This window comes from Crocodylus siamensis, chromosome 11, assembly GCF_052110815.1.
Source record: "Crocodylus siamensis isolate JL-2025a chromosome 11, ASM5211081v1, whole genome shotgun sequence".
In the NCBI taxonomy this organism is placed as follows: Eukaryota; Metazoa; Chordata; order Crocodylia; family Crocodylidae; genus Crocodylus; species Crocodylus siamensis.
This window is the reverse complement of record NC_143405.1, coordinates 51493744-51513150: the sequence shown is the minus strand read 5'-3', so window position 1 is coordinate 51513150 and position 19407 is coordinate 51493744. Positions and strand designations below refer to the sequence as shown.

The window sequence follows — 19407 nt, the reverse complement described above, 5'->3', positions numbered from 1 at the left end:
ACAAGAATGACTACTTTTGTTACATGATCACAAAGAACTAAACTGTCTTAAGAACACTATAAGTTCTTAGATAAGTGGGGGAGGGTCTGCAAATTTTGTTTTTTAAGTGAGTTACTGGAGGTAGCTATACTATGAAATTTCCCATTTTACTGCTGGAAACTGAGGTGGACCTAGCAAGGTAATTATTTTAGGGTCACAGGGAAAAAAAGTTACTGCACGCAAAAAGACTGACTAAAGCCAGAAGAATTTCAGTGAGATGATGTACTCCATCTACTGAGGCATAAACAGCAATGTTGAAGCATGCCAGGTATAGATGGCAGAATTAATACAGGCTGGAAAAAACTTCTTACCACAAATGGAACAGAATGAAGTCTCAAAGAAAAGTTTATTAAAATACTGTCTTTCACTTGAGTGATGAGCATGAATTTTTACTTCTCTGGTTGGGACCACTCTTGGAAAGCAAGGTTGATCATGTACTATAGTCCAGTTTGTTTCCTCTCTAGGAAGCTTGAAGGGCAGCAGAACTGCATTTCTTATTCACTGGCAGCAGTTGCTTTGTATTTGCCTGTCATCTCCTTGGGTAGTGGCACTTTTCCTGGGCAGGGCACCTGGCCTTCAATCTCACACACACATTTACGCAAGTGGTACTTCTTGGGGCCAAAGGTGGCAGGATGTAAGACATTATTTTTCAGTTGCTTCTCTCTCTCGAGAGTTTCTCTGGAAAAGAAAAGCCCATCAGCTACTAACAAGGTGATTGTTCTTCCCTTTGCCCAGGTGCTTAAACAGAGCAAGAACATTTTGTTCACAGACTGAAGCAGTAAAGTTTCACAGGGAAACACTACACATCAACCCTTCCAATACACAGATCTGGTCTGTGGAAAGAGCCCTGCTCTTCAGGCTTTAGCAACTTTGTCAGCCACCTTCCTCTCCCCTTTCAGCATCAGGTTAGCTTCCCTAGCATCAAGCCAACAGACTATACGGTGGTGCCTTGAAGATCCATCCAAGCGAAAGCTGGGCCTGAGTTTGGGAATGCATTTACTTACGTGCTTTTACCGAAGAGTTTTTTTATGTGTTCCGTTATCTCTTTGTTGGTTTTATCTTCAATGTCAACCAAGACCTGCTTGCCACTATCTGCAAAGACAGATAGGAAAAGAAGAGCGTCTCACCAGATGACTGACTGCTTAGCTTAGTGCACACTATTCTGCACGTCTGGAATAAGTGTTTGAAGGCATGGAGCAATGAAAAAACTGCAGGAACCACTTGGCTGTAACATCATTTTACCATGCAGCACTTGTTGGTAGACACAAAATAATCTCAGTATAGAGCAGTTTTGAAAGAGCAAGCAAATCAAGTTCTCTTACAGGAATACACAGAACTATGGGCAAGTGCTATGGATGATCTCAGAAGCATTTTTCAAAGGAGGTCATTCCTCTCTATAGGCTGCTCACAACACCTGGCAAAGCAGGCTGTGGCTGAGGAAAGCTTATGCCTCTGAAAGAGTTGGGCTCCCAGGTGCCAGCCTGCCCTGCCTGACTCCAGCCTCAGCCAGCTGCTGCCCCCCTCCTCCCAGGGCAGAGATGATAAAATGGGGAGAGGAGAGAGTGACCTGCTGAAGATGACACAGGTGATCAGGTACAGGAGCCAGGAAAGGAACCCAGACCTAGGCCTGACAGCCACACTTTCCCCTAAGGCCAGGATCTCACCCCCTGCTTTGGGGATCCTAATCCCCCAAGGCTGCACTCCCCTTGCCCCCATCAGGGACCCTAATCCCCAAAACCACGCTCCCCTCCCCCCCATCAGGGGCCCTAATCCCCCAAAACCACGCTCCCCTTCCCCCCATCAGGGACCCTAATCCCCCAAAACCACACTCCCCTTCCCCCCCCCCCCATCACGGACCCAAATCCCCCAAAACCACACTCCCCTTCCCCCCCCCATCAAGGACCCTAATCCCCCAAAACCACACTCCCTTTCCCCACCCCATCAGGGACCCTAATCCCCCAAAACCACACTCCCCTTCCCCCCCCCCATCAGGGACCCAAATCCCCCAAAACCACACTCCCCTTCCCCCCCCATCAGGGACCCTAATCCCCCAAAACCGCACTCCCCCCCTTCAGAGACCCCCGCCCCGCACTCACCGAGGTAGAAGCGCAGGAAGGGCGACGGGGTGAAGTTCTTGAACATGACGATCTGCACGCGCGGGTTGCGGAACTGCAGCTGCGGCACCGTGAAGAACACGAACTGCCTGCGGGGCGGGGCGGCGCGTGAGGCGGCGCGAGCGGGGCCGCGGCAGCGGAGCGGGGCGGGGAGCGGGGCCTACCTGGCGCCTTCGCTGAGCGGCCCGTGCCTGTTGTAGTTCACCGTCATGACCCGCACTGCGCTCTTGAACTCCACCTCGCCTTGCTGCAGGTACTGCAGCGTGCGCCGGATCGGGAACCGGCCCTTCATCGGCATGGCGGCAGCGGCTGTGCCCCCAAGCTCCCGCCGCGCAGCTCCGCCTTCCCGCGCCTGCGCCGTGCAACTGGTGCCCCCGGGGCTGCGTCCGCGCAGCGCCAACGGGCAGCGCCGTCCGTTGCTTGTTAGCAATTCAAGAAATAGGTTTTTTTTCTTTTGGCAAAAACGTCGTTGGCCTAATAAAAGATCTCCTCGCCTAGGAGTCCCGATTGCCTTTTCCTCTAGCCCAGTACGGCTACAACCTGGACACCAGCCTTCGCTTGAAAGCTTTGCAGATGAAATTGAGTCTGGAGGCTGCGGCCCCGCCTGGTCCGGCTTGGCCCGAGGCAGGACCGGCCCTGTCCTCCCAACTCTTCCGAAACCCCGCGGCTTTCCTGCCGCGTTCCCGGCGGTGCCTGCTCTTCTGGCGCCGCGCAGGACCCGCCGAGCTGCTGGGCCTTGAAACCTGCTTTGTGGAAATGGGCGGCTCCTCCCTAGCTTGCTCCTGCGGCCCCACGGCTGAGGGCAGGCCAACTCCCGGCCTCCCAGCCGGGGCCTGCGCGTAGGACCCCCACCAAAGGACTGTGGAAATAGCTGAAGCCCCGGGTCGGGGTGGAGGGTGTTTGCTGGTTGTGGGGCCACCTACGGTTCTGGACTGACTCACAGATTCAGCCGTAATTTGGCTGGGACATGAAAAATGTCTTTAAAAAAAAGCCAACCCATGTCACGGCCTGCGCTGCCCTCAGGAAAGCAGGCAGACGGTGCCCCGCATCTAGGACAGGGCATTCACCTGGGCTGGAGGGATCCTAGATAGAGGCCGTGCCGCGGCTGCAGGGGAAAGCACCAGCCTAGTCTGACCCCAAACAGGGCGTGGGTCTGACCCTGAGCGAAGGGGCAGGAGCATCCAGCTGTGTCACATACTGGGGTCATGGGCTTTAGGCCCACGGAGCAAGTTACACCCCCTCCCCGTGATCAGAGGGGACTATTGGATATGTGTCAAGTAATTACTAAGGATAACAAAATAACCAAGCAGGGATGAGAGTGAAGGTCATAGTTAAAAATGAGGGCACACATGGGGCAACACAGTGCACAGCGCGCTGGCCAGTGCCCACTGGCTCTCTGAGTCCAGGGAGCCAGCGGACACTGCCTGGTGCAACTCTGCTGGGACATGTGAACAGAAGAGAGACAGGGAAGCGGCCTCGCCATCCCCAGCGGTCTTCCCAGCCACAGCCTCCTTTCCAGTCATAAATCACAAGCTGCACTAGGGCCAGGAGTAAGTTGACCAGGTGGTCCCAGGACTCGGTGGAGTTGTGGCACAACTCGGTGATCTGTGCAGGCAACATCAGAGTACTCCTTTGTTCCGCATTTCTTTTCATTGACACCTGACAAATGCCAGGTGACGGCAGAACCTGCAGCTAGTGAAAGACTGAAATGGCACTTTCCTGCCCTGGTCTGTTGTAGCAAATCCAAATGTAACGGCCAGGCCCCTGCTTCTGCGAGGAGTAGCCTTGGGGCAAGGGAACTACAAGTTTCCAGCTGAACGTGGGAATCAGTGGGCATTTTGGTCTCCGAGGGGTTGGGATAGTGACCAGTATGTCAGATTCCCTCTCTCCTCCCAAGGGATATGAAAAGCAGTGCAGAGCAGGACATGTAAATTGTGATAAGGCTAATTAAATGAGCATTTTTTTCATCCCACCTCAGCTGGAACTTCTGGATTAATGCTGGCCAGAGCACTGCAGCAAGCTAGGTTTAAATATGACAGTCACCCATATCTCTGGTTAAGTCTACATTTGAGGAAAGGAAGCAGTCTCTTCACCAACATAAGCATAATATGGGTTTTTCTGGGTACTGCTGCTGTTTAGAGTGTGTGACATTCAGCACAGGACTGCTCCAGCTGTAACTAATAGGAGGCATGGTTGAGCGTGGGAAAGGATAAAAGATGACAGAAAGCCTGAAGAAAGAGGTTGGGAAGACACTAGAGAATGAGGGCAAGGAAAGCCAAGGTGTAAGTTAGGGCAGGGTTATTAGAGCCTTGCAAATGGAGATTAAGAGCTTGAATTTTATGTTAAGACAAAGGGAGCCCACAGGAAGATTCAGGGATGAGTTAATTACACTGGTTCAGGGAAAAAGACGGATTCTTCTGGGAAGCAATGAGACCAGTCAGTAAAAAGTACCAGAAATCAAGGCAAGCAGTAGACCTAATCCACAGCAAAAATGTTAATTGTAGGAATACTGAGCAGGAGAAAAATAGGCTTACTTGTAAAAGCTCTGAGGTACACAGATACCATGAGGCTGTTCTGTTATTTTTTTTTCTTGTAATGTTGTGGTATGATGCAACTTCCTGGAATAAGGAATAGTTCTGATTTTCCATTTAGCTCCTCTTTAAGTCATTTTGCTACAGAAAGATTATCTTGGTAAATGCCAGATAATATGTTGGTAACAAAAAATGTACATTGTTCTGGTCAGGTATAAAGAATGAGTTCTGTAGGGAACAAAAACCATGTGCCACTGGCTAGGCCAGCACTGTGGAAAGTCTTCCTGTGGAAAACTCCCCTAATGCACATTAATCTTGACCAGTAAAATCTTTGACATCAGTCCTTGTGTCGAGAAACAGTCAAAGATGAACATCAATTGGACTGAATGGCCGATGGCTTATACTGTGGAGATACTTTCTGTAGGAACTAGACCCAGCTTTGCAAACTTAGATGCACAGACACAAATTCTTATATAAGCACCTAGATGAAAGCAAGCTTAATTTTCAATGAAAGAACAGATCCAGGTCTCATTGAAAAATCAGGTCACTAGTGGTCCATGCCTACTTTCAAGTACCTGAGGTTGAAAATCATGGCATAATTTTAAATCATCAAATCATTTTTGCTTGTCACCTATTTAACTGAAACTCATATAAATTGGGATGATTTTTTGATAGGGGCAACTGGTAATGAGGTCAGCCACCTACCCTTCCACACATGCTCATCTGAGAGAAGCTTTAGGGAGAACCCATCTCATCTTTTACGATTAGTGCATCAGAAACTAATTCAGGCACATGTAGGAGACCTGATGTACCATTTCAATCCAACTTATGGGGCCTATCAAATAAAAGCAAATATAACTTGCAATAAATAGGATATCATTTGTTTTCAGATGGCAGTAAGGGTTAAAGAAACTAAAGAGGCTAAAGAGGGCTGAATGGAAACCATTAGGATCAACTCTTACTCACCCTGTCTATACAAACAGCACCTGGTGTTAATAAGGTGAAGGGAATGTGGATTTTGACTGGTTTAAATACCTGACAGGAAGCTTTTGTCAAGTGGAGGAAAATCTCTGGCTCCTTTTCTTCTAAAGACAGGAAATTAAAACTGAAATGTTTGTTACTGTAGCAAATGTAAAGAAAAAGGTAGTGACCTACTTAAAAGTAAAAATCAAGGATACATTTAGATTGGTAATTCACTTTAATAGTATAAACCTCATTTAGGTAGTAGTATTAAGCCACAACAATATAATGCCACATTTAAACAGCATTTAATAAAATGCTAAATCATGCACTGCAATACCCTATATACAAACACAACAATGCAAATTCCTCTTCATAACTGAAGACATTGATTAGATATAAAATTCAGATTAAAAAAAGAACATGCTATTATTTTTAAATGCCATCACATATACAAAGCTGATTTCACAAAAGAAGCTGTGAGAAAGAAACAGCTTTTGACAGGTTTTAAACCTGAAATTAAAATGTAATGGCATAAATAACATTTTTCTAAATGACAAAGAGCAGAGGCTTACAGAAAATACCCCAGGGAACTATAGCAGACAATTCCTCTTGTAACAGATGGGGTAATTTTGTAAGAGCTCAGAACTCCCGGGTATGTCAAATACATACAACAATTATACAATGAAAAATGTGCAGTTTTCCAGTTCTAAAACTGTTTGAACACTGGATTACAATATCATTTGGAGAAGAGATCAATTATAGAAAAATATTTCAGCACTTGAATTCAATTCCATGGATGATAAAAGCAAATATATTATATAAATAACACACTTTTAAAGGATACCCCCTTTTCTTTTACATGTATTAATTCCCATGTTTTTTAAATCCAAAATTCTAGAAATAATTCTTAAAAGGGATCTGTACCTGCTTTACAATAGTAGGTATTTCTAGGAACATTTCTTTATGTGCAATGTGCCAGCTACTGAGAGGTGTTAAACACCTGTAATAGGAGTGGTTTTCGGTAGCTGGCCTTCTGGAATCAAATATAGAAACCTGTTTTCACATCTCACAGTTTTTGCAAGATAATATATTCCCATTTGTATTTATGGGATAATACATTCTCATTTATTCCCATTTATATTTCAGCACAATCTGTCTGTCAAAATAGAGAAAAGAATCAGTTGTGTTCCATACCTTGCAGTCTGAACATATGGGTTGGGTTTTTTAATTCACGGTTTTCTCCCTTTAAACAGCTGTTATGCTGATCAATACCTCGATCCATTTCTTAACCTTTACAAGTGCTATTGAAATAAAACAGCATTTAAAGACATTATGGTGTCCATTCTACTTTTAACACGAAAACAAGCATTATTCAAACAGTACTGATTGTCATGACACCAAATGAAAAGCCATCTCAGGCAGAAAATATTCCCATTTTTTTCCATTGATTTTAATGGAATTTTTGCCTGCTGAAGGATTGGGTATGAAATGTTAAAAGGATGAATGTTTCACAAGGTCTGTAACTGAAACAAAATCTACAAACACTTACTAAATAATATGGCAAGAAACAGAATGCTCTTAGCAGCTTTCGTAGCAAAGATTTTACACCCAAATAGCTGGATCCTGCAAAGATGTGCTTAGGCTTAACTGTATGCACACAAAGCATTCCCATTGACTTCTGTGGGGTCTGCTCATCTACTTAAAGTTAAGCAATATATAAAAGTCTTTTCAGGATTGAGCCCAATATGTGGAAATAAATGCTCAGAAAATTCCACAATCATCTTGTCGAATGACAACCACCTAAGAGGCACTGAGCCACTCCTGTCCCACCAAGAATTTCTGAAATGTGGAGGTAAACTTTTACGGAAGGCCTGTTATGTAAATCCAAGTCCGAAAGCAAAAGGAGCAAGATCCATTAAAATATTCCCATCAAAATATATGTTTTTTCATACTGTGGCCTCAATTTCTGTGTATGCTCCAAATGCTCAGGTACTATGATCATCACAGGGGGTTTCACACAGATTGTTTTTATACTCAGTTCACTTTTGGGAGGTGGTCTAGTGTGAAACTGGATGTTCATTTGACAGCTAATTAAAATTACATTATTTAAGTTGTTAATCAAAGAAAGAATATAACATTAGAAATTTAATCTTATGGGCAAAATCCAAATTAGTGAAGGGAGGAAAAAAAATTTAAAACCATAATAAAAAAAAACAGACAAGAAACACAGAGGGTTACATTTAAAGTGTGAGTGTAGTCAGAGCCCAGTAACTCAATTGCACCATCAAATATAATTAGAAAATAAAAATATTTGAAAAAACAGGGAGAGAAAATGCAATGATTTCATTAAAAACCTGGATGTTACTAGAAACAATAATGCTTAGTACCTCAAACACACCATCACAATCCAAAAAGAGCCTAAATGTTCACAAAAAATTGGAAACCTATTTAAAAATTATTTTCTTTTATTTAACTATCACCTCCAGGGAAATTTAATTGCTTTTACTAAGCCAGGCAAGATACAGTGAAGGATATTGGTCATAAGTTGTATAAGCCTCTCACTGGCTGAGAAGTGGTGAAAGTGGAACATCTAAGTCCAAATTTTATTAACAATTTGATTTCTTCGAGTATAATCATTGTTGGCAATTTCAGAAGTGGCATGCACTGCACCATCTACCATATTCTGTTCTGCAGGGTATAGTTCAAAGATGCATAACAACCCTTCTAATTAGCTACTACTGGAGTCTTAAATACTTTCAAGTTCTTATCATATTTCCCACGCTAAAAGAAAGCTCTGAAAAGACCCCCCCAGAAGGCTATTAAAAGCCCCTTCCTGTGTACTGAGAATGTGGAAATATTTACTGTATGCTTTTATTTCTTATTCTTTCTTGGACATAGATTCTGTTGACTCAGTTGGATGACTTATCCTGGCCAAATGAGAAAAGGTTGAAAAAAAAAATCAAAATCTCAAATGCCCTGTCATTAAAAAAAAACCCCAGAGACCAAATTCACCTGTGGCTTAGAAACAGATGCAACACTACTTCCTTTCCTTGTGACAACACATTCATTCAACAGAATCCACAGATTAGTTGCAGTGTGACAGGGCTGTGCAGTGAGCACTTCTCAGTGGCTTTGAACTTGTGATATTCTAGGCTTTTAACCATGCGCTGTTGTGCCTGCACCACTCCAGCCCCTGCAACACTGTTGATGCGCCTGCTTAAGCCAAGGATGCACTTGGGCCAACAAATGAAATCTAGGAAGCTCCAGATTAGCAATTCAATCATAAACTTTCTTTTAACATATGTGTGAATACATGGCTACATCTCTGTACATATATACATACACATTCACACTTTATATACACTGTACAGGATAGATTTAGACAGAAAGATATACATACATATACATTCATACACGCATACATACAACTATGTACATATGCCTTATCTACTTGAGTGGGTTCTGGTATTGGCCATGCAGAAGTGCACAGTGGTGGGAGGCACAAAAAGAAATATAAAAACCTGTCTGCTTGCTTAAAAAACTGGGTCAGGGGAAAGACATGAATTTGAAGATCCTAATAAACCAGTTTGAAAGCACTTGTACAATGGGCTATAAAGAACATTATATACAGCCCTGGATACTCTCCATCACAAATTTAGTAATTCACAAAAGAAGGGCCCTACAGTAAAAGTATTTCTAGGGGTGGGTGCTTTCTTATGTTAATATCTGAAGGCTTAACTTATTTAAAATCTTTCCCAGGTATTTAGTTTTCTGTTGCCTCTTCCTTAAGACAGCCATTTTAAATATTTACCCAAACAAATTTTACAGCTATTAACCTCTACTAAGATGGGTTTGTATCTCACAGCCCAACAGGTGGGATTATGGCATCCTTAGTCAAAAAATAAGTACACCTTAATTTTAAAAGGGCTTGATAAGAATATAAAATATACTTCCTAAATGGCTCAACAACTCCAGAGTCAAAAGGAAAATATCAAATCCCTCTTTATAAAACATTCTTTGATTTTACAATTGCTACTCTTTGTAATGCACTCAACATTTAGTAAGCACTGACAATTTTCTCCCTTCTCTTGTTTCACACGAGGCAGTAGCCAACATGACTTCTCTTATGCACGCCACGTATGTTCAGGGATATATTGAGACAGCAGAGGTCCCCAGCTGCCACGTTAGTAGGTCCAAGGGCCCACCATGACAGAAGCAGGTTGGTCTATTACAACTCTGTCGGTGTGTCTACATGTGCAGTTAATAACTGCAGTGCGATTGCTCCTGGATGCTGCATTTGCACGTGTACCTGGAAATGCAGCACATTGAGCTGGGGCAGAGCAGCCTCAGCTGGCAGAGGCCCCGGGGATTATGAGATTTGGCTGCAGATTTTTCAGGTCATATTACATTTGTGTAAAAAACCCACTGTACCAAATATAAGACACAACAGAAGTTTTCCCAATAATCTTGTAGCCACTATCTTAAACAAAAAATAAAGCAAAATATTCCTTATCCTTATTTACAACACAAAAGTGCAGCTTTGTGCTTATAGGGAAGTGAAATGGACTAGAAACCAGTGAGGGAGGCCAGTCTATTCTCACTGTACAATCACTGAAATATAGAAAGGGGAAAAAATAAAATATATGGCAAAAATACCACTTTTCTAATATTTTTTGGCAAGTGCATTATTAATAACAAAAAAGAGTTGAAAAAATACAGGATCTGATTTTATGGCACAGGCCAAATGCAGAGAACACAGGTCAGTGGCGTGAACTGATGGCTTAAAGTTCACTTCTGCACTCCTATCCTCACCCCTTCATGGACCATTTTCCTCTTGTACTGTTAGAACAGGCAGTGAATTCCACTGAATGCAAAGGGCTGAAATACCATCAAAGGAAATTAGCCAAGGAGGGAATAACTTGGTCATGCCCATTTTCCCTAGCTATGCCTCTTACCCTCACTACCCTTCCAACATGTAGTAGTAGAAGATCCCTTCTATTGGCTCTAAACCTCTGGAAGATCATCTTTACTTTAGGGTGGTCCTTGAGCCACTTAGGATGGTTTTACAGATACATCAAAGCAGTCCTAAGCACTGGAGAATGGCTCACTATTTTATGTGGCAGTATTTTTACTTTCCCTTGCTCTCTCTCTTATACAGGCACCAATTCCTTGGCTCAATCCTATGTTAGCCCATTAGCAGCATGCAAAGCAGAAGCACAAATCTTATTATCCCCATCTATCCTATTATTGATAATTTGTATTTGAGACAACTAAGATTTGGAACATCTCCTAAGCCCTGGAACACACACCATCTGGTGTCCTTCTATCACCAAAGCTTTGTCTTAGAATCAAAACAACATATGCTTGCAGAAAACACTTTTTGTTAATGGCCTAGGGGTTAGGTAAACTTGGATCTGACTTGCCCCACCCAGCAAATCATGCCGGTAACACTGCGCAAACAAAAGCTTCAGAGAGGAAAAGGTGATAATTTGGGATTCTTAGAGTGTAAGGATGGAACTGCCTCACTCTATCCATTAAATGCAATTGCACCTTGTAAAAATGAATCCTACACACAGGCTGGATTGTGACAGCTTTACTCACTCTGAGGCCAAAGGAATTATTTGCAGAGCAAGGACCATCAGATGCACCACAAAGGCTACGGCAATGTGGCCCCATGTTTTTCAGATGTGTACCATAGATGCAAACAGAGCATTGTGAAATTTACCATTTTAGATTTACAAAGTTTAAGACACACATTTTGTGTGTCATTGCATCTAATTGTGCTCCCAAGATTATGATTAGCTGTTGATGTGTGTGCGCGTGGTTTTTTTCTTTTTTTTTCTTTTTCTGTAAAATAGTTTCATATATAAAACTAGGGAAACAAAACAAATGTTAGTGTATTTTCAAGCAGGGAAGACTTAATTAAAAACTGGGCTCACCTTCACCAGAAAATAAGACTCTTTCCCTAGATAAACATACATGTCCAAACAAAATTCTCATGAAAACAATTTCAAGTTTGTAATAAAATTTAGAAAAACTTTGATTTCGAATGGTTTAGTATATTCTGCGTATATGACTGTTTTGCACTCCATTACTAAAAATGCTTATTTGACTGCTTAAATTTTAACAACACATTGTAAGCAGTTAAACTACATGATCTGCTAATTTTTTGCAATTTAAAAAATTCAAAACAGTTCAATGCATACTACTTTTCTTAAAAAAGAAGTTATACAATACACCTTTAACATTTGTGTTTTGCACAAAAATGGCCATAATGCTTCTGTGAAATTTTATTTCCAAGGCAAGTATTTACACGTTAAAATTCAGGCCACAACTAATTTTTAAGGCCAAATATAAATCCTTAAAACACAAATTTTATACTGGAAGAGCTGACACAACCCTAAAGAAGTGATGCTTTAATATGGTGGCTCACAATTAACTCTGCATTCCAGTTTTCTTAAGCATGTTCAGAACATGGAAGTGTCTATCATGTAAAAAAAAAAAAGAGAAAAAAATCAACAAGTCTTTTTATTATAACAAAAACCTAGGGAAGAAGGTACAACAGAGGTCTGCACTTACACTGCAATCTCTTTATAATATCTTTTTCATAGCCAAGGTTTCTGAATGTTATAAAGATGGTGATTGCAATGAAGTTTAATGCGTCCAGGAGCTATAAAGTCTTTTGTGACAAAATGAGTGTTATAAATGAAAACCTTGAAATGAGGGTAAAGGGTACCAGAAGAGGGCTCTTACTGCATTAAAAGCCTTGTCTGAAGTTGTTCAAGGTCCTTTGGCTACAATCAAGAACCTTAAGAGAGAGACAAATACTAACCCTGCTGGAATGTGTTTCTAAATCAATGTCCATGCCAGAAGCAAAAAAAGTGCTGAATTCATTATGTATATTTTGTCACATACAAGTATTACAAATAGAAAATGCCACTACCAGGTAAATTCGTTAAAGTAATTAATGAATATAGTAAGCAAGAATCAGATTAATGAAGGTATAACGTGACAAAAATGCATTTTTTGTAAATGTTGTTTAAAATACTTAATGTCAGTATTAATAAATTACACTAAAATAAAAGCAATGCTAGCAGGATACGGTCAATACTAGAAAACATCTTAATAGGTCACTACCCTAGCTGAGGAAAGGTAGTTAGTACTCTAACGCCAAACAATCGGTCATTAACTGCAATTGCACATGATTGAATACAAACCCAACCTATACTTCAATTTGGAACTGAGTCGGAGGGCCGGTAGCACTGCACAGGCAGGAACACTCAATTCCTGGGGTCGGGACAGGGACAAAAAAGAGAGAGAGAGAGAGTGGGGGGGAGAGAAAGAGGGAGGGAGAAAGCGAGCGTGAGAGAGAGTGCGTGTGCCTTGGGTTCTCCACTTATCCCTCTAGCTGACAACAGCAGCGTTCTGGGCTCAGAATTGTTCCTTTGGCTGAAAGGGTGGTGAGGGTGGTGCAGAACCACTGAAAGAAGGAATGAATTTGGAAATATATTAAAGTCTATACACTGAGAGGAGCGCGCAGCTCTAGCTGGAAAGGACTGCTTCCCTGCCAGTTAATGACTGATTTCCCCCCTACAATCAAAAGGTATCTGAGCAGAATAAAGTTTGTCATGACTATGTAAACATCAATGTCAGGCTGAATTGAAACATTGTGTTTCAGCATTGCTATGGCAAGAAATTGGTATTTTGCCTTCCAGTTTGGATAATTTCTGTATCATTTATTGCTGCTGCTAATTATGCTATAGTTCTTATGCTTGTGTCATGCTGTCAGTGAACCATATTTTCACTAATTTAGCTGAGCATAGTGCTATATAATGTAGAAATTTGCTTTGAAGAGCCACATTGCTATTAAATTCATAACATTATGAACAGCGACGTTTTGTAGAACAGATGATTGTCTCCTGTAGCCTTCTACATTTTCACAGAAATCATTAGCATTATGACCAAGGACATCTGCAGTTTTTCATTTGCTTTGCTCATAAGCAGGATGATGACATTATCGCTTTGATAAGAAGTGCTTACAAAGTGCTAATATTATACCCTGGTAATTATTAGATATTAATTCCAAGGACATTTTAAATATATACATACTGTTCTCTTTTTTTTTTTCTTTTTAGCATTTTTAATACTAATCTCTGACATTATAAAACTCTATTTTTGCCCATTGATAATTTCTAAATACAAAGCTCATTAAAAGTATGTTTAGGAATCTATACCCTTTTGAATCAAAGGCATCAAAATGTTCCTTGTGGCAGAAAAGGGTCCTAATAGGGTCTTTTAATAGCTGTTTATATTTTGTCAAAGGAGGCAAATAAAGAAGGCGCAGTCTGATAGGAAACTGGTAATGCGTTGGAAATAATTTTACATACCAAAGTGTCATTTTTAAAGTCTGTATCTCTTAATTGTGTGATTTTATGAAAATTACTTTGATCCATCAATATACGTTGTTCCCACTATGCCGACGTGCCAGTTATTTGACCATTATACTCTGCTGTTTCCATTTTGAGGATGTAGGGGATTATGCTGTCAATTGGAACATTTCCAATGAGACCAGTAAAAAAAAGTTCCTCGGTAATGCTAGAGCTCATCAGTCTAAGTGCTGGCAGGCGAACTAGAATCCGGGCAAGCCTGGAAAAGAAGTTCAACAGATTATAAAAATACATAATTCAAGTTAACCCAAACTGCTTCACTCTTAAAGGGCTGAATCTGCTTTTATTATTACAGTAACTCATGAGTGGGAGTAAGGAGGCAATTTAAGCTAATTTAGCTCCCATGAAAGAACGTCTATGTTAATTCTTCCACTCTGCACATACAATGAAAAGCCACAATCTTTTTTTAGTGGTTCTCTTGTGAAAAGGATATATTAATATTAGACGTGTGTATATAAACACACAATTCTTCTAGTCTACTGTTGGAAATTCCCAGCTTTGAAAGGAGTTCAGGGCTAAAGACATCTCATACTTAGTAATGAGGACATTTTCATGTTTTTAAGAGCAAAATGCTTAATTAGGATTTAAATCATCTATACAGCATCACTTTCAGTTGCTTAGCAACTTGTTAATGACAAACCAATAGCAGAGATTGAGCATACACAAGAAAACCAGAAAAATCTGGTTTTGGTGAGAAAGGGGCTTTGGGGCGACCACTTTTACAGTAGCCCTAAACGCCATGTTTAGTTAATGTAGAAGGATGCTGACCAGCATATAAACATGGAGAAACGCACTGTATATCACCCATTGACATTCTAATACAGTTTTAGTTGACAGTATCGCTGTCTGTCTGCTGTGTTTAAAGTGCAATCACATGACTAAAAAGGAAAAAAGAGGTGTTTCTAGACAAAATCATTTAAAGCGCCTGCTTTGCTGATTGAGAGACAATTCCAGCTTCTTAAACAGGTGTTAAAACATCTCTGTAAAACCAATTCTGCTAACATAGCATTTCTCATACATTTAACAGTAAATCTGCAAAATGACTGAAGCTTTCTGAGGGCAAAATGTTAAGTAATTTTGCCACTACCTGTCTGATTTGTGCCATCATTCAAATACTAAGACTGCAAGTATTCAGACTTGTACTCTGAATTCATGCACAGGTGCATAAGGGTAAAAATTGTACTAATTACAATGAAGGTCAGTCTTTGGGAAATTTTACATATTTGCCTTCCCTTATTCTTTATCAAGTAGTATAAATACACAGAATAGGTTTTTTAAATTTTTCTTACTGTACAAGTTCAGTTTTCTGCCATGAACCTGGAATATTCAGTCTCTATGTATAGGGCAAATTCAGGTTCTGGGAACCATCGTTTCATTCACAAAACTGTGGCTATATTCTGCGCTGGAGGAATGTTCTCCCTACCCCCCATCACCACTTTGCAGCTCCACCCCAGCCCCTTTGCACCATGTTAGAGCTACTGCATCTGGAATAACTGGGGATCCTATGTTGCCCTTCTGTCACCCCAAGCACTGCCTTGCTTGCTAGACATGTAGAAGTAATGTAGAGACCACCTTCCTGATGTCCAAGGGGGCAGAAGCCTTGTGGACTCCCTGGCTGCAGTCCCTCAACCCTTGATGGAGTGGACAGTAGGGAATATATGATAAAAAAAATCCCCTGCTTCAGGTTATTCCCAGGGAAAACATGAAAATCCCTCTGCCATGTAACTATTGGGTACATGATAGAGATGTTTAAGAATCAAATAGGATAACAAGTGTGGCAGGGATAACTGAAATCTAATAATTTCAAGTAAAGACTGGGCAGCAAAAACTAAATATTTTATACAAAAACAGGATATTTTAAGAAAATAATCTTAGAAATCAAATAGAAGAACAAGAAAATATCATAGATATGCAGAATTTCTTCTAAAGAAAAGCTTCAGGGACTTATTTGCTATTCCCCATATATACCTTGGTTTTCAAAAGTTTGAGTTGTCAGTTTTAATACTCTTCAGCATATGCAGCTTGTCAAACTTTTAAAGGGTTGTAATTGTTTCAGTCTTTTTTATGGTCTCAGAAACTAGTTAACTGTTCTAACTTAGAAATAAGAAAAATAGAAAAAGAAAGCAAGCTCACACCAGTTTCAATTAAACTGCAGAGATTTACAGGCTTAATCTTGCTTCTTCCCCTACTTAAAATGAAACCTGTCTACTTTTATAAATAAGCAAAGGAAGTCTTCTTCAGTCTTTCATCTGAGCCTCACAAAGATAAATCTAATAATATTCTTAAATATTTATCTTGTTTTTTTCCTCTATACATTTATCATCCACTGCTTACACTATTGTTTAAAAGACAGACAATAATTACCTGTACGTGTCTTCTGGATAGGTTTTTTGAACATAGTCCTGTAACTCCATCTGCGCCTTCTCCTGGAATTTTTCTATCTGGCTTGAACTGGTTAGACCAGGGTGATCTAAAGAAAGAAAACATTTCCAAATGTCAAAATGTAAAATTCAGCAGCTAGGTAGTTGCAAAGAATCTTTTATTTTATTCAAATATCCTCATGTGTTATGGCACTTGCAGAAAGGATTACCTCATTGCACCTCCAGAAGTCATTCTGAGATGATGACTATACATTATTTTAACAAACTTTATTAGAAAAGTTATTTAATGATTTATTTGCAAAGTAAGAGTGATTTCTCTTATCTTGCATGTACACATGTTTATCAGCTAATAACACCATTTTTGTTATGAACTGTGTGTTATATACAAAGACATTTTCCAATAGTGAAAAAGTAGATACTGTTACAGTAGAACCCTGATTCTTCTCATAGTTAGGTTCCTGACCCCCCTGGCAATGATGAAGCTTTCTGAAACAGCAAGATGTCATATACAGCTGCAGGAAACCACTGTGTGGAACCATGGAGGTGTGTCAGCTGGTGGCTGCCACTTTGATATCAATGACACCACATCTCTAGTCAGCTGCATAGGACTGCAGCTGTGCTCTGGCTAAGCAGAAAAGCACCACCCTTTGAAGTACAAGCCACAGCAAGCAGCTGAGTAGATCATTCTTGATTCAAAAAAACAGCTGAGACCTGAACAGCTTGAGAAAGACGTGGGCATGAAAAGCCTGGGTTCGACCGTACTCTACCCTCTGCTTGCTGCTGTTCTGTACTATAAATACTTGGCCCAAACTTCATTTCTGGCTCCAGGATGAACAAGCTTGCTTTCTTTTCTGCAGCTGGCTGTGCCAATAAAAGTAGGAACATCACTCCTGAGTGCACAGCAGGCATCAGTGGATCCAATCAGGGAGTTAGTTTCCAAATGACTTCTGTCTGCTCATTCACAACAGATTTCTTTCTGCTGTACGAACTTGACAGAGTGACCAGTCACTAGGGTTTCTCTCAACAGGCTGCTTGCCCAGCTTTTATCCATTTGCCTTATGTCTCAATTCCACCTGCCTTCAGCTCCTCACAGAGTAGTCAAATGAACAGAAGGATAACAATGTCTGACTATGTCTGAATTCCTTCAATGATGGGATTACAGGGCCGCAAGAACCCTGCTTCCTTTGGCCCTCCATTAAGAGGGCCTGAAGCAAGCATACACTCCCAGAATATCTTTGTGGAGCTCAGATGGGGTGGTCCTCTCACAGTAAAACTTGTGGCACCATGAGAAAAACCTTAAAGGAGCAGTTGAAGACACCAAAATCATCCAATTAAAACAGGTTTTATTATGAAATGACAGAGACAAATCATATTAAAACAAAAAAGGACACCTCTAGTCTGCATAATTAGTAAAATTCAGTTAAGTAGCTTACACTTAATCACAATGAAAATTAAACAACTTAGGTTTCTAAGAGAAAGCTTCTGTCTCTCTTTGACTGTCAACAGTTTTAATATCCTAGGAACGTTTCCCTTCCTAACCCTGCCTACTCTTTTATCTTCCTTTAATAATTACAGTAGCCTTTCTATGTTTTAGTCACTTGCTCCTGTGCCATTAACTTTTTGATGAATGGAGGGATGTAGCCTATTTGCCTTTAGTTTATTGGAAGATGCACACACGCTATAGTAACTCCGCAGCTCACATTTGCATCTTTCACCTCCATTCTGTGACTGCTGTAATAAAAGAAGTCAACAGTGAAATCAGTTCCTTTCTGCTACCTACTGTCATAGGATATATTTCCTATAATCACATTTACCATCCATTCTATTTCCTATGACATAAATTAATGAAAATTCATAAACACCTGTCACATCTGTCCCCTCTCAGATGTGCTCACAGAACCCAATCCCATGGGACAGCAGTGTAGAGCTAGCTATACCACCTTCATGCTCCTCTGTGATTCCCTTACCGCAGGGCAATCCCTTTCTGGCCTTTTAATTTCTGTATGTATAAACCACGTTGATTTACTGGAGCCCTAAATCGATTAGATTTGGTACACAAGAAATGTTATTTTTAAAGAGGTTTTTGTTTCTGATCAAGCTTTATGGTGCTATCAGGTTTCTGAAGAGCAACTTCACAGAACAGCCTCTGCATCACTAGATATTGGATTCTGTTTATAAATGTCCTAGTGCTAAAAGATTCACTTTTGTAAGTTCAGAATTTCAACTGCAGTGAGAAACATATGTGAAGGTCGTTATAATGGTTGTCAAACACCTTACCAGGGCTAAAGAGGACTATAGCTTTAAGGTATGCATACTCATATCCATCAATATCAAGCTTGGCCATGCTGTTACAGAACTCCTGAAGTTTCCAGATGTGTTCCATGACTTGTTTTATTCTGTCTCCAGAAAGCTTATCTAGAAATAGACATTACATGCATTCTTAAGAGAGCTCAAATGCATTTGAATCATTAAACAAACCCACATCCGTGCCCCTATTGAAACAGATCACAAGAAATATGAAACTACTCTAAATTGCACTACACTTTTTTAACCACATACAAGTATTTTGTGGATAACTGATGCCTGTGGAAGTAAGCATTCAGTAAGCCAGAATCAAGTATACTAGTGGCAAACAGAAGGGAAGCTTAGTCACATAGTTCTGCCAATACATTCTGACCTTCAACATCTATCTTAGTCTGGTGATGGACCTGTCCTGAGCAGAGACAAAATATACAGTGATTTGTGTTGGAAGAAGGATAAATTTGTGGAAGACTTGACACACACTACCGTTTTTTTTAAATATGTGACTCAGTCAGGATCTCGCTGACTCTAGAAGTGAAAGGCCAGTGTAATAATGACTGTGTCACTTTTCCCTTTATCTCTGCCTTTCAGAATAAATGGTGGTAAGTATCCTTTTTTTCCCCTTACAGAG

The 19407-nt window shown here is 40.7% G+C and overlaps 2 protein-coding genes across 4 annotated transcripts in view; both read right to left on the bottom strand.

Annotated features, from left to right (window-relative positions):
• Positions 1-366: 366 nt before the first annotated feature.
• Positions 367-2897, bottom strand: MRPS25 (mitochondrial ribosomal protein S25). Its single transcript, XM_090021564.1, has 4 exons — positions 2318-2897; positions 2136-2242; positions 1044-1131; positions 367-717 (listed from the first exon to the last, which is right to left on the bottom strand). The coding sequence occupies exons 1-4, from the start codon at positions 2449-2451 to the stop codon at positions 534-536; spliced, it is 513 nt and encodes a 170-aa protein (XP_089877690.1). The 5' UTR covers positions 2452-2897; the 3' UTR covers positions 367-533.
• Positions 2898-5863: 2966 nt separating this feature from the next.
• The window catches only part of NR2C2 (nuclear receptor subfamily 2 group C member 2), a 93142-nt gene continuing 79598 nt past the window's right edge, over positions 5864-19407 (bottom strand). For all 3 annotated transcript variants that reach the window (XM_090022687.1, XM_090022688.1, XM_090022686.1), the window contains 3 exons: positions 18753-18890; positions 16459-16564; positions 5864-14293 (listed from right to left, as the gene is read on the bottom strand). In XM_090022687.1, coding sequence (XP_089878813.1) covers positions 14119-14293; positions 16459-16564; positions 18753-18890 — 419 coding nt within the window. In that variant the 3' untranslated portion in view covers positions 5864-14118. The remainder of the gene's footprint in view (positions 14294-16458; positions 16565-18752; positions 18891-19407) is intronic.

Bases quoted from the DNA above. Each gene is read 5' to 3' on its own strand.
- MRPS25 (XM_090021564.1), bottom strand. From the start codon at position 2,451: ATGCCGATGAAGGGCCGGTTCCCGATCCGGCGCACGCTGCAGTACCTG. The intron at 1,132-2,135 runs GTGAGTGCGGGG...CTGTCTTTGCAG, and splicing joins CTTCCTGCGCTTCTACCTCG to ATAGTGGCAAGCAGGTCTTG. The intron at 718-1,043 runs GTAAGTAAATGC...TTTCTTTTCCAG, and splicing joins AAACTCTTCGGTAAAAGCAC to AGAAACTCTCGAGAGAGAGA.